Below are 13,142 nucleotides of genomic sequence, written 5' to 3'. Positions count from 1 at the left end.
CTCCTCTTCTCCAGGATCAGGATCTCAGGGTCATAGTCCATACCCCTCTTTTCTGTCATCTGACGAACAATTCTACCTTCAAGTAGTAGTATTGCCAGCTATCACCGAGATAAGATGCGGTCGATGGGCCCTGGGGTAAGGACTCCTCCCTCGGCAAGAGTCTCCATCCTCAAATCCGGAACCCACCCTCCGGACGTCCAGTAGGATACTCTCCCACGATGGAGCCATCAGGCCATTGGCAACCCATATTCACTCTTGACTGGTCGTTTGACCATCTCCAAGTCGCTGGAGTCAACACGGCTTAGCCAAATTTGAGTGGACCCCTGGACCGGCTTTTTCTCTAATGCAGTCTGCTTTTCTTTCTACTTTTCTAGCCTCCAAGCTTAGTCCTAGGGCGTGGCCCCGAAAAAAATTACATTATTAATCATACTACGCTGCCACCTACTCGGACCTTTGCTCAACAGTTTTATATTCAAGGGATCAGCAGTGCCAGGTCGTTGCTCGCAGTGCCTCCATACTTGTGTCACTACACGACTGCTGTAGCCGTGTCAAGATTGCAAACGCTGTCGGTCTTTCCCTCTACCTTGCCTTTGACGCTGACCTTCCACGCGACGATTATCTCGAGCCCCAAGTAATCGTGGCGGAAGATGGGAACCCATGCTGATCTGAAGGAGAAGGTCTCCGCAGAGTCTCCCAGCACCACTGATCAAAATGGCAGCCATACAATCCCTGTCTCTCAGTCGGACGACAAAGTCTTAGAGCCGACCTTCGATACCGGTCTCATATCATGGATCCAGGTGATAGGTTCTTGGTTCTTGTTCTTCAACTCATGGTATGTTCTGCTACCGTAAAGTAAATCCCTGTCGTTGCGGGCTGCTGACTTGCTTTAGGGGAGTGATCAACACTTGGGGTGCGTTCCAGACATATTATGAAGAGAATACATTGAAGCACATGTCCTCCTCCTCGATCGCCTGGATTGGATCGCTGCAGGCTTTCCTCCTCATGCTCTTTGGCGTGGTGACAGGCCCTCTTTTTGACGCAGGATACTTCCGTGCGCTCTTGGGGTTCGGTACCATCATGCTGCCCTTCAGCCTTATGATGGTTAGTCTGTCTACCAAGTTCTGGCAATTGATCTTATGCCAAGGTATCCTACTCGGTCTTTCCGCTGGATGCTTATTCGTTCCGTCTGTCGCCATCCTACCCCAGTACTTCAAGCAGAAGCGAGGATTGGCAAACGGACTGGCCGCATCGGGGAGCAGCATTGGTGGCGTGATTTACCCTATCATGTTCGACCAGTTGCAACGGCGGGCTGGTTTTGCATGGGCCACTCGAGCCGTGGGCTTTCTGTCCTTTGGAACCTGTTGCATCTCGTTCTGCATCATGCGCATGCGATTCCCTCCAAAGGAGAAGCGCAAGCTCGTGCAGCTGTCGGCGTTCAAGGAGCCAGTCTTCACCATGTTCTGCGTCGGAATGTTCCTGGGCTTCCTGGGATTCTACAACTTCCTCTTCTACATCCAGTCGTATGCCATCGACACCAAGATCGTCAACGCCAACCTGGGCTTTTACCTGCTTTCCATGCTGAATGCGGGCTCGACCTTTGGTCGAATCTGCCCCAACTTCATCGCCGACCACATTGGACCGATGAACGTGCTTCTGCCTGCTGCAACGGCCACTGCCATCCTGGCCTTCGCCTGGATTGGTGTTCACAACGTCCCCGGCATCATCGTCCTGTCTGTCTTGTACGGTCTCTGCTCCGGCGGCTTTGTCTCTCTCCCTCCGGTGGTGATGGCTTCTATAACCAAAGACATCCGTGACCTGGGAACCCGTCTTGGTATGCTCTTCGCGGTGACTTCCGTCGGTCTGCTGATTGGAACGCCCATCGGCGGAGCAATTCTCAGCAACACCGGGAAATATCTGGGCGTGCAGCTCTTTACCGGGTGCTGCCTCATCACCTCCTCGGCTATCTTCGCGGCCCTGCGGTATACTCGCACTGGTCCTCATTTCCTGGTGCGGGCTTAACTTTCGTGATTCATAATGAACGCGAAGCACCGCAGACCGACTAGCTATGAGAAATTCGATGTCGCCACGATCTTGTGTGGCACTCTGCTTATAGTGAGCATATCATAATACGCTGGTATCTTCTGAATTACGTTTTTGGGTCATACCATTCATTCGCATAATGGGAAAGCAGGCGTTATAGAAACAAAAGTTGACTTGATTTGCGGGACGGAAAAGAGACATTTGCAGCATCATCCTACGATACATACCTCAAAATGCATATATGATTACCGTACTACTCGCTTGCATGGCCTGTAGCCACGAATTACAGTTATAAACCGTAGTCTCACACAATCAATCCCAGGATGACTGCCATCGAAATCGAATCGGATCTGTCAACGCCCAAACACCAAGCTTTTTGCGAGAAAACAACCAAGCACAAACATAACATCTCTCGCTACTGTAGGGCAACCTCCACACCAACACTCAACAATGTACATATCACCGCCCTCATGGAAGAACGAAAGCCGAGAACTTCCCCCATGCCCACTTTTTACCCCCCATCACGAAACATCCACCGGATCAACCAAGAACTCCTCCCCTTTCTCCCGCACATGCTGCAGATTCTTGTCGCGACTGCACGGCTTGCGCATATCGAAGGCATCCTCGCCCGTCTCCGACATCCCCGACGGATCATCACTGTAATACCCCACCACGCGCCGGAAGACCGAGTACCTGCGAAGCCCCCCGAAACATTAGCATGAACACCACCACCACCACCACCACCACCAAACCCCAAGGGCAAAAGAGAAAGAATACGCACCCCATCCCCTTATACATATCCACGGCGACCTTATTGCCGGCGCGCACGTACAGATCCACGAACCAGGCGTCGTTGATATCGGAGCCCCGCTCGAGGCGCTCGGTGAGGCGGCGCGCGTGGCCCAGCCGGCGCCATGCGGGCGCCACGGTCAGGACGGTGATGTGACCGTGCCAGGGCGTGTAGTGTTCCGAGTGGCGCATGTGCGCGGGCTGTTCTTCGAGTTTGCCCATGACTGGGGATTGGTGCGTGCTGTTTAGCTTGGGATTCTTTATGCTCTTTTTGGGAGGGGTGGCTTACTATAGCCGACGATTCCTTCTTGACGGTCTTGGACGCTGCTGAAGAGGGAGGGCCAGCGCATGAGGTAGTTCAGGTAGAAGCCCAGGTCGTAGTTCTCGGTCAATGGGTCGAGGTTGGTGAGGTTGAGGGAGAGGAGGTCCGTTGGGGACATGCGGCGGATGGAGGACATTGTGGCTGGCTGCTTTGGGGTTGATGGGATGGTTATTGGGGGGGAATTGAGCTTCTATGAGAGAAGGAAAGAGAGGTAGGAAGCTAAAATGTAGAAAGAAGAAGTGTATCCAGAGATTGGAGAAAGCACTGCAGGATCGTCGGAGGTCAAAACAATTTCTCGAAATGGTGCGGGGAAGGAATGAGGGCAATGAAATCAGAGGGGCTTGTAGGCGGTCACGGGCTGAGAATTGGGCGGCGGGCAGCGGAAGGCAGGCAGGCTGGCAGGCATTAAACCAACTGATTATTGTTTTTGGCTTCAATATTCTTCTTTATCCATACCTTCTCCCCCCTTCCCCTTCCCCTTCCCCTTCTCCTTCTCCTTCCCCTCGTTCATGCTCCGATCTTAACGACTAAACCCCTCAATCCAAAAGACATTCGACTGTCTACTTTCCCTTCATTGTCCACTACTTGACACTCATTCGTCCTTTCTTCTACTCATCCTGGTGATGCGGTCGGCGATCCTCCCATATTAATTTTCCCCTGTTGTTTACCCCCGTGGCAGCAGCCCACTTGACGAATTCTGAGACGACTCCCGACTACTTTTCTCTGCTCACTCGAGGATAGACCTCCTGCTACTCCATCAGATTACAGAACTTCTTTACAACACTCAATCATTCTTCCAACTCATCAACATCCGCATTCATGCCGGCCATACCCCCTCCCCTGACTTTATCTCACCGCCATACCCGGAGTCGATCGTCCAACATCGACTTCGACCCTATTTCACCAGGCACCTACGCTCCCAACGGATTTTCTTATCAGTCGCCTCGGTCGCCTCGCACGCCTCGTTCATCCGCCCCGCCCTCGCCCATCGAATCGCGCCCGCAGCGTGCCAACAGCATCAATGAATCGCACCGGATGTCGGTCGACTTCGGCGGCGCGGCCGGTGGAGGCGGCCTGGGCAACCTAGCGGATGAGCTGGCCGACGCATGGGAGGAGGAGGAAGGGGGTTACGGAGGTTACGCCTCCGGGCAGGACACCGGGGTTCCCAACCACGCACAATACGCGCCCCACAGCGAGGACGAAGCTGCATACAACCACCATACACGCACCCCGTCATCCGGGTACTCCCCGGAGCGGAATTCCACGCTGCAACCCCCGCGGCCCAAAACGCGCAATGGCACCCAGCGCCAACACCGCCGCTACGAGTCGCAGTACGATGGCTCCGACTACGGGAACGACTCGGACTTTGAGGAATCCGATATGCCCCCGAGTCTGGAAACACAGATGGCGGAGATCGAGAGTCTGGCTCGACGAGGCATTGAGAACAACGGCAGTGAGAATGACTACGTGATCCAACGAGCGGTGGAGGCGTTGCGGGATTTGGGCGCTCAGAGCGGCATCGAGAACAATGCCATGCGGTACGTTTATGTAGTAGCCCTTCTTGTAGTGGGGGTGTTACTGACGCAAGATACCCTCCAGACTCATCACCGCTCACTCCTCCATCACGTCGCATCTAACCCACCAAACGCGGGCCCTCCAAACCCTCATCCACCCCCTCCTCTTCTCACCGTTCCCGCTCCTGTCTGAGGATGCCATTGATGCACTCATCCCGCTCATCGACGGAGAACTCTTACCGAACCTTCCCTACCCTTTCCCCGACCAGCCCCGTCACTCCTCCTCCCGGCCCACCACCCCCTCGCAGTCCTCCGCCCTCAATCCGCTCGTCTCCCTTCAGAGTCTCGTCTCGCAGACGTCCGACATCACCCTCTCCCTCCGGGGCCTGAGCGATACGCTGTACGAATCCCGACAATTGACCGCCACCGCCTCGCGACGACTCCGGTCCGCGCGGGAACTGGTGGCGGAGCTCCGCCGCGAAGAAGAGGGCCGCGAGGAAGGAACGCGGTGGATCGAACGCGGGGACTGGGACCGGCGTCTCCGCGACCGCGAAGCCGGGCGAGTCTGCGGCGACGTGGTCAGTGGGTTTGAGGCGGTCTGCGGCGAATGGCGGGAGAAGCTCTTTGGAGAGGCTGCGGGAGCGACCGCTGCTACCCCTGGAGCCGAAGTAGCTGCCGCGTGATGTGATGAAATCTCAAACCTTTCTTCTCAAGGAAAGCACATAAACAAAACATATCTTTGATCTAACCCGTCGTTTCCAGAAAAGAAGATCATTGCACCCGTTAGATTGTCATGACTTATTTCCTTTTCCCCTTTCCGACGATACACACCGCATCGTCCCTCCTCTTTCCTTACTATTTTCTTTTCTCTATCAAGTATATAGACATTACCTTCTTACGCTATAAGCTTTTATGCAGTTGAGAGCCCTTTTCTTGGTTCTTGTTGTCATCGTTTCCCATCTTCCGCTGGTCGAAGTTCTTTTATCTTGAGATTTCCGCTATCAGTTATGTGCGCTCTCCCTCCCTGGGATGATTCATTAATGGACTTGTTTTTTCTTCTTGCAAGCATCGCTTCTGTCAGCAATCATAGGCGATGATGCATATACTAAATAGAGAGAACCGTTGGAAAAACCATGCATCTACACGAGAGACCTTACGCAAAAGAAAAGTTTCGGTGAATATAAGACACCCATGGGATGTATGCATCTAGTTCAACATTTGAAAGAAGATATGCCCAGTATAGTGAGAAGGAAAACAGACAAATTAGATAAACCGCAACAGCAAGAGAACACGACTAACTACAACTATGTCGAGAAAGAAACTTGGAAGAGCATTGAGGTCCCCTGAATCCGTTATTCTTTGTTTCTCGGAATAAACAAAATCATATCCTAGGGTTGGAGTAGTAGTGGGAGGGAAATGGGACATGACGGTATCTCTTTTATGTCCGAGGGAAGAGAAGAAGAAAGATGGAAAAAAAAAAGAAGAGGAGACAAAAAGGGTCGAGAGAGAGTAGACAGGGGAGGAGGGAGATTTTAGGAGAGGGAAGAAATAAAGATGGAGAGAGATGGTTTCATCATCGTCATCATCATCATCATATCAATCACGCACGCAACGACACATACACGCCCCCTTTTTCTGTAACGAGAGGATGGGTTATTTTTTTTTCTTTTCTTTCTTGCTTCTTTCCCAGAAAGTTTAAAAAGAGAAAAACTTTTTTTTAAGATCAAAAGTCGGTCATGTCATATGAGAGAGAGAAAAGAAAACATGCTAGTAGGAAGAAGAGGATATCTACTGGCCCTGCTGCTGCTTCCACTTGGGCACCCACTTACCACCCGCGGAGGAGGAGGCGGCGGGCTTGGACTCTTCGGAAGCAGGAGTCTGAGTGCGGGAAGGAGGCTGCTGCTGGGAAGAGCTGGAGTCACGGGCGTGACGGGGCACCCAACGCTCCGACGAGGCAGCCGGAGCGGCGGCAGGAGCAGGAGCGGCGGCCGGGGTGGCACTGGCGCCAGAGCGGAGGTGAGGAGGCACGTAGCCACCACCCGTGCGACGCGGAGCCGGAGCCTCTTCCCGCGGCGCGGGAGCCGACTCGGCGGGCGCGGCGCTGCTGGGGGCTCCAGAAGCAGCAGCGGCCTCCTTGGCGGCCTGGCGCTCTCTCCAGCCACCACCGCCACCAGCAGCAGCAGTGCGAGAAGCCAGGTTGAGACGGGGAGCAGTGCGCTCAGTAGGAGCAGGCGCGGCAGCAGCGGGCTCGGGTTCAGGAGCACCTGTCTTACGGGCCAACCGACGGGCCTCGGCTTCCTCTTCACGCTGTTTCTGTCTGGCAGCCATCTCATCGAGTCTCCTGTGGGTAGGGTTAGTAAGATGAACACCGGAGACAATGAACGGGGACACTGACTTTCTCTCCTCCTCACGCTTGACCTTCTCCTCAGCCAGAACGCGTCTGCGCTCCTCTTCCCGGGCCACTCTCTCCTCCTCTTCGCGCTGGACACGCTCTTCCTCCTCCTTGCGGCGGCGCTCCTCCTCCTCGCGCTCGGCCTTCTCACGACGGCGACGCTCCTGGACTTCCTTGACACGCTGCTTCTTCTTGGCCTCGAACTCACGCTCAGCGGCCTTGCGACGCTTCTCGAACTCCTCGTGGCGCTTCTCAGAAACCTCCTTGCGGAAGCTGTTGAACTGGGGCACCAGGCGGCTGAGACGGTGCTTGAGGGCAACAGCCTCCTTGTGCTTGTCTTCAGCCTCCTGGAGAGTCTCGGCCTTCTGAGCCTCGTAGATCTCCATATCTTGCTTCTTCTGAGCCTCGTAGTCCTCAGGAATGTGCTTGAGTTCCTCACGACGGAACGCACGCTCTAAGTGATCAATACGCTTGGCAGTGGTGCGAACACGATCGTTGAGCTCGTTCTTCTCCTTCTCCAGCTGAGCCAGCTTCATGGCACGGAGGCGGTTGGCGTCCAGCTCGGTCAGGTCGAGCTCGCTGATGTCAATGCCCTTGACACCGCTCTTCAGCTCCTCCAGCTGCTTCTTGAGCTCCTGCTGGCGGATGCGCTCCTGCTCATCCTGGATGCGCTTCTTCTCACGCTCGCGCTGCTCGTCAGCCAGGCGCTGCTTCTCAGCCTCCTGGAGCTGCTGGGTGCGGATGCGCTTGCGGGTCTCCTCCTCGCGCTGCTTGCGCTGCAGAGCATCGGTGGCGGCCTCCTTCTTCTTCTCGATGATGACACGGCGAGCCAGAGTCTCCTCGTGCTCCTTGGCAGCACCGGCCGCAGCACGGGCAAGAGCGGCGCGCTTGGCCTCCAAGCGAGATTCGCTGTAGGAGGGGTCGACGTACATGCAGGTGACGTGAAGGGTCTTAGCCAGGCGAGTAAGCTGCAGGCGAGCGATCTCGGCCGGGGTGTTCTGAAGACGCTGGACGGTACCGACCTCGCTCTCGGCAGAACCAGCGGCGCTGCCGGAGTGCAGGGCCTTGGCGGAGGAGAAGACATCGGTGTCGAAAGTGAGGACACCGGCGGTGTGGTCAACGCGGATGGCCAGGTCGCCCTTCTTGCAACCGTTCATGATGAACTTCTCGATCATCGAAGGGGTGATCTGGAAGGGGTCGGGGAACTGAGCCAGCTCGTAGACGAACTTGAGCTCGACGGACTCGTAGACCTGAGACAGCTGCTGGAAGAGACGGGTGAGGATGACCTGCTGCAGGGGCAGGACGTACTTCTCCATCTCGGGGTCGGCACCAATCTGCTTGAGGATGGGGGTGATCTTCTTGCAGATGGACAGAGGGTGGAAGTCAACCTCCAGAATGTTGTACAAGTCGCGGATCTCAGGGCGAACGCGCTTCAGCAGACCCTTGTTCAAGGCATCCTTGAAGAGAATAGCACGAGAAGGAGCCTGAGCCATACCGAGCAGGTTGGTGAGGCGGGTGTTCTTGTTCTTGCGGGCCTCATCGACGTCAACGAGCGCACCACGGGAGCGGGAGGTGCTGATGACAGGGATGGAGAGGGCCGACAGAAGGACGAAAGAAGCAGTCTTGGTCATGTCAGCCTCGCTGACGGAGGGATTCTCCTTCTTGGTGCTCTGACCAGCGGCAAGAGCCGCGGCGGACTGGCGGAGCAGGTTGTAGTAGCGGCTCCAGGCGGCGGCGTGGAAGAGGTAGTTCTCGCTGACGAGGAAGATGCGGGCCAGCTTCTCGTAGTAGTTGGCCATCATGACGTTCTTGGCGGGACGCTTGGACAGGCTCAGCAGGGTGTGGATGTCCTCAATGCTGCGGAAAGCCTCCTGCCAGAGCTCAAGCTCAACGGCAACGTTCAGCTGCTGGAAGCGAGTGTCCAAGTGACGCTGGAGGGTGTCGGGATCGCTGAGGTTGATGGCGTGCATCTGAGCGGAGTACTTGGCGGCGTTCTGGACATGGTTGCGGAGAAGCTCACACAGACGGCGGAACTCGGTCTTGCGGGTGTACTTGAGACAGAACTGGAAGGCCTGCAGGGCGGTGGTCTGGTACATCACCTCCAGACGAGCGTTGTTCTTGAGGATCTCCAGCACGGTGCGGTAGGTTTCCCAGAGGAACTTGAGCCAGGGGGTGACAACGGCGCGGTCGGTACGGTCGCGGGACTGTTCCCCGGAGACGGTGGCCAGCAAAATGGTCTCGGGGGTTTCGATAGCCTCCAGATCGTCGACGTTCGAGGAGGGAGCAGCGGATTCCAGGGAAGACTGGATCTCGTCGGCCTTGGCCTGAGCCTCGGTGACCTTCTTCTCGGCGAGCTCGATGAACTTCTTCAGGACAACCTATACAACACAAAACAAGTGCCCCCTTGGGTCAGTCTTCGGCCCGGTGGTAGATGTGACAGGGGATCCTACCTCGATGGTGCCGACGTTGGTGTTCTGGGCGATGTTCTTGTACTGGTAAAGACCATCCTTGGCGGACTTGCCCTTGCGGAGATCGACACACAGCTCAACGAAGAGGAGCATGACGGGCTCGAGCGAGACGATGGGCGTGCTGCGCGTTCTCTTGGAGGTGACATGTTCGTGAAGGACGTTGAGGGCGGCGGGGGCCTGACCCACGGCGATGAGTTCCTGAGCCCTCTACAGACAACAAGCCGTTAGTTGATATTCCATCACTGTATCCCCGTCATCATCTTCTTTTATCCCATCTGGTCTTTTCTTTATGTGTCCCCCCAATCCAAGATTGTTCTCCGACTTCTTCCCGATCGACAGCGCGTACCTTGAGGACATTTTCAGGCTTGATATGGGGTGGCGGCGGCATGATGGGCGATGTAGCGGGTGAGAAACACGATCAGTTGTTGATGGATGTAAGAAAGGTGGATCGCACAACGACGGGCGGGCAGCAGAGGTCGAGGGCGATAAAAGCCTGAAGTGAAAGAGGCTGCCACGCGACGGTCGGCGAGATGACCCAAGACGACAAAAGCCGGTGGGAATTATGGGGAGGGGGGGGGGGAAGGAGGGAGGAGGAGGAGGAGGAGAGGGAGAACAGACAGACAGGCAGAGGCTGTTGGTTGAGGGCCGTCGTTGTGCGAGAGCCGGCGAAAAAAACCAAGATTTGCCCACTTTGGGTTAAGCGACTGGGACCGCGATGGTCACGTGATTCCATCCCCAAGCGCCCGCTGCTATCGAGACGCGCTCTACATCCTACGACAGGGTGCTAGGTACGATTGTATATTCTGCTACCATGCGAATCATAAGGGCGATCTACAGTGCCCTTAAGAGTGTTTCGCATAGTGGTGGTGGTGGTGGTGGTGGTGGTGGAGGCTCATCGTGCCGCGCCCTCCACAGGCTGGGCCACCCGCATTCTTCCTGGAGCTCGTACAATAATAATAGGATGAATGGATGAATGGAGCGGTACCCAATGGGAGGGAGTATCTTGGATAAAACTCGTATTTTGCACTCAAGGAACTTCCTCATCCTTTGTATCGACCGAGCAGGAGCTCCAATCGACAGAGCGCCAGCTGTTCGGATCGCCATCGGAGCTATCAAGCTTTCAGGATTGATGTGTCTGTCCATTGATCAGTCTGTGCAGCGGATTAACTGTCAAGCCCCCCAGCTGCACGTGAGGCTCCGACTCATACGTCCGATTGACGACCCCATCATGGCATGAGGATCCGATGATCGTGATTTGGGTCAGTGATCAGTGATCAGTGATCAGGGACAGGAGCTGGAGGATGACGAAGTGGTACCTCGTTTTCGTCGGTTCTTGCTTCAGGGGCGAGGGAGGGTAAGAAGAGGGAAAAAAAAAAAAAAGAGGAGCCAAAACGACTAGACGGGAAATTAGATTCAACCGCGCCGTTTGGGTTCCGAATTATAGCAACAGCAGAAACACTTCACCACCACCACCACCAATTGTTTGATTGTTCAATTGTTCTATTAGAAGTTTGGCTTTCTTGAGGTGGTTGTCTCTCATGTCTGCCATGTTGGGGGGACCTTGTTTGTTAACCGCTAAGTGAGTTAGTGGCAGTGAGTAGTAAGATTGGCAGGATGGATGGATGTTGTCGAGAATTATTCAAGATGGATAGGATAGGATAAATTATCCCCTCCTCCCCTATTAATACTACTCGTAATACTTACTATGTTGAAATGGGCGTAGCTCCAAACTCCTTCCCTTTTTTTCCCTCTTTTTCCCCCTCTCCACTTCGTCCACTTCGTCTTACTCCGTCCACTTCCTGCTTGCTCTTCTTCCCCGAACTTGTTCCCAGAGTCCCAAAGTCCCAAATTGCCCACCAGCGAACTGACTAGCAATTGAACTACTACCAACTAAACCTCTCTCTCTCTCTCTCTCTCCCTCTCCCTCTCCCTCTCCCTCCCCCTCCCTCTTCTTCTTACTTTACCTCTTCTTACTTACTCTTCCGTCTTTCCCTTCCTTTCTTTTCCTTCTCTTCCCTCTTTTCTTCCCCGTTGGATCGTCGTCCCCTCTGCTTTCCCTCCCACCCTTACGGTTCCCGTTGACTCTCTCTGGCTTGTCTGTCTGTCTGCTGTCTTATCTTCGCTTCTCTTCCCCCACTCTCCACACCACCCACCCTCTCCCGCGAAGTTCGCTCATTAAATCTCCTGCTGCTACTGCCAGTGCTCGGTGGTGTTTGCCTCTCCTTATTCCGCACAGCCTCCCACCACCCACTACCACCACCACCACCACCACTCCTCATCCACCCGTCTTTCTTCCCTCTCCCCTTACAGCTGCTGCACCGCGCCGACCGCAAACCTTAACAGCGACTCCGACCTCTCACTTCCGGCTGCCATTCGCAAATCCCACCACTACTCTATCGATCCCTCATTCCATCGCTCCGTCTTGTTCTCCGACGGCGCGTAGTCCATTCGACTGATCAGACCCTCGACTACTGCCGGAGTCCGTCTCTTGATCGCTCGCCCCGTCCACGTTCCCGACCGACCGTTTTCAAACATTTAAAACCAACCTCAATCAATCAGTCAAAATGCCCGCCTACGAACTCCGATCCGGTGGAGATGTCAAGAACAAGAAGCAGAGTGTGGCCGACCTCAAGTACCGTCGCCTGACGGAGCTCAATGCCCGTCTAAAGGAGGATCTCGACCGTCCCCGCGTCAAGGTCTCCGAGGCCGCCTTGTCGTACGCCTTCCCCTTCCCTTCCCCTCCCCTCCCCAAACCCGACCGCAAAAGGGCCCCCACGCCATGAGTATGACAAATCACTAACCACAGTCGCATTCCACAGCCTCATCAATTACTGCAACAACACTCGCGACTTTATGGTACCATCCGTATGGGGCCAGGTATGCGATTTACCCTCATGCACCATTGGCACGGTCGCTAACTTCAGCGCGCGCAGGTCGACAAGCGGGAAGACCCATACGCTCCTCAGCAGCAGGGCGGCTGCTGCACAGTCATGTAATGGAACCCATGACTGTCTATAATTTCTATCAACTCTGGACTCTCAACCCGCCGATCGATGGCCGACTTACGGCGTTCTCTTTTTCTTTAATATCCCCTCCTGCGATGACTTTGTTTTAACATTCTGCTCGACTATTTAATTCATCTTCACCATCACCCTACCGTCGACTTGAAAGGTGGATCTGATCTGCGACTTTGCTTGGATGCCGGTCGAGTGCGATAAACGACAACGCCAATGACGGAAGAAGACCGATGCTTCAATGCGCGCGTGTGCACAATCCTCGACATCCGACCGGCCAAATCAACCAAGCCCCATCACAATCTGATCTACAGATCATCTATCAGTCAAGGGTGTCTTTTTCTCAAATACTTTTTGTCGGCCATCTATACTCAGCCAGCTCGACATCTTTTCCGTTCCCATTGCAATTTTTTTCATCATCATTTTCTAGTGACTTTTATTGGACCCATATTTCCTATGTTCAGCCGTGAGATTTTCCATGATGGGTTCAGGAGTTGCATGCAAGGCCAAAAAAAGAAGCAAAAGCCGGAATTGCCAGCGGCAGTGGGGGAGTAAGCCTGGTTCTTGTAATATAGATTTGCAGGGCTAGTTTAATGAGTATCA

At 54.7% G+C, this 13,142-nt stretch overlaps 5 protein-coding genes across 5 annotated transcripts; 3 read left to right on the top strand and 2 right to left on the bottom strand.

Moving 5' to 3' along the window:
• Positions 1-647: 647 nt before the first annotated feature.
• On the top strand, positions 648-2,019 carry BO86DRAFT_402540 (MCT family MFS transporter; the record flags this gene model as incomplete). The annotated part of the gene is made up of 2 exons (XM_025673873.1): positions 648-832; positions 891-2,019. 2 exons carry the CDS (start codon positions 648-650, stop codon positions 2,017-2,019), a joined length of 1,314 nt encoding a protein of 437 aa, XP_025524617.1.
• Positions 2,020-2,290: 271 nt separating this feature from the next.
• On the bottom strand, positions 2,291-3,439 carry BO86DRAFT_344754 (peptide alpha-N-acetyltransferase complex B subunit NAT3). Its single transcript, XM_025669184.1, has 3 exons — positions 3,119-3,439; positions 2,822-3,053; positions 2,291-2,733 (listed from the first exon to the last, which is right to left on the bottom strand). Exons 1-3 carry the CDS (start codon positions 3,285-3,287, stop codon positions 2,562-2,564), a joined length of 573 nt encoding a protein of 190 aa, XP_025524616.1. The 5' UTR covers positions 3,288-3,439; the 3' UTR covers positions 2,291-2,561.
• A 183-nt stretch (positions 3,440-3,622) lies between these two features.
• Positions 3,623-5,776, top strand: BO86DRAFT_368156 (uncharacterized protein). Its single transcript, XM_025670192.1, has 2 exons — positions 3,623-4,689; positions 4,751-5,776. The coding sequence occupies exons 1-2, from the start codon at positions 3,971-3,973 to the stop codon at positions 5,346-5,348; spliced, it is 1,317 nt and encodes a 438-aa protein (XP_025524615.1). The 5' UTR covers positions 3,623-3,970; the 3' UTR covers positions 5,349-5,776.
• Positions 5,777-6,419: 643 nt separating this feature from the next.
• tif32 (putative eukaryotic translation initiation factor 3 subunit EifCa) lies at positions 6,420-9,999 on the bottom strand. Its single transcript, XM_025666549.1, has 4 exons — positions 9,872-9,999; positions 9,508-9,732; positions 7,061-9,435; positions 6,420-7,006 (listed from the first exon to the last, which is right to left on the bottom strand). Exons 1-4 carry the CDS (start codon positions 9,911-9,913, stop codon positions 6,454-6,456), a joined length of 3,195 nt encoding a protein of 1,064 aa, XP_025524614.1. The 5' UTR covers positions 9,914-9,999; the 3' UTR covers positions 6,420-6,453.
• A 1,948-nt stretch (positions 10,000-11,947) lies between these two features.
• Positions 11,948-12,647, top strand: BO86DRAFT_175943 (guanine nucleotide-binding protein subunit gamma). Its single transcript, XM_025666548.1, has 3 exons — positions 11,948-12,241; positions 12,345-12,402; positions 12,459-12,647. Exons 1-3 carry the CDS (start codon positions 12,090-12,092, stop codon positions 12,519-12,521), a joined length of 273 nt encoding a protein of 90 aa, XP_025524613.1. The 5' UTR covers positions 11,948-12,089; the 3' UTR covers positions 12,522-12,647.
• The last annotated feature ends 495 nt before the right edge of the window (positions 12,648-13,142 follow it).

The sequence above is a fragment of the Aspergillus japonicus genome (genome assembly GCF_003184785.1).
Source record: "Aspergillus japonicus CBS 114.51 unplaced genomic scaffold BO86scaffold_54, whole genome shotgun sequence".
NCBI classification, from domain to species: domain Eukaryota; kingdom Fungi; phylum Ascomycota; class Eurotiomycetes; order Eurotiales; family Aspergillaceae; genus Aspergillus; species Aspergillus japonicus.
The sequence above is the reverse complement of the archived record's forward strand: the minus strand, read 5'-3'. Positions and strand labels throughout refer to the sequence as shown.

Coding starts and splice junctions, on each gene's coding strand:
- BO86DRAFT_344754 (XM_025669184.1), bottom strand. CDS start 3,287: ATGTCCTCCATCCGCCGCATGTCCCCAACGGACCTCCTCTCCCTCAAC. Junction 3,054..3,118: donor AGAAGGAATCGTCGGCTATA/GTAAGCCACCCC, acceptor ACCAATCCCCAG/TCATGGGCAAACTCGAAGAA. Junction 2,734..2,821: donor GATATGTATAAGGGGATGGG/GTGCGTATTCTT, acceptor GGGGCTTCGCAG/GTACTCGGTCTTCCGGCGCG.
- BO86DRAFT_368156 (XM_025670192.1), top strand. CDS start 3,971: ATGCCGGCCATACCCCCTCCCCTGACTTTATCTCACCGCCATACCCGG. Junction 4,690..4,750: donor ATCGAGAACAATGCCATGCG/GTACGTTTATGT, acceptor GATACCCTCCAG/ACTCATCACCGCTCACTCCT.
- tif32 (XM_025666549.1), bottom strand. CDS start 9,913: ATGCCGCCGCCACCCCATATCAAGCCTGAAAATGTCCTCAAG. Junction 9,733..9,871: donor AGCCTGAAAATGTCCTCAAG/GTACGCGCTGTC, acceptor TGTTGTCTGTAG/AGGGCTCAGGAACTCATCGC. Junction 7,007..7,060: donor AAGCGTGAGGAGGAGAGAAA/GTCAGTGTCCCC, acceptor CCCTACCCACAG/GAGACTCGATGAGATGGCTG.
- BO86DRAFT_175943 (XM_025666548.1), top strand. CDS start 12,090: ATGCCCGCCTACGAACTCCGATCCGGTGGAGATGTCAAGAACAAGAAG. Junction 12,242..12,344: donor GTCTCCGAGGCCGCCTTGTC/GTACGCCTTCCC, acceptor CGCATTCCACAG/CCTCATCAATTACTGCAACA. Junction 12,403..12,458: donor TACCATCCGTATGGGGCCAG/GTATGCGATTTA, acceptor CAGCGCGCGCAG/GTCGACAAGCGGGAAGACCC.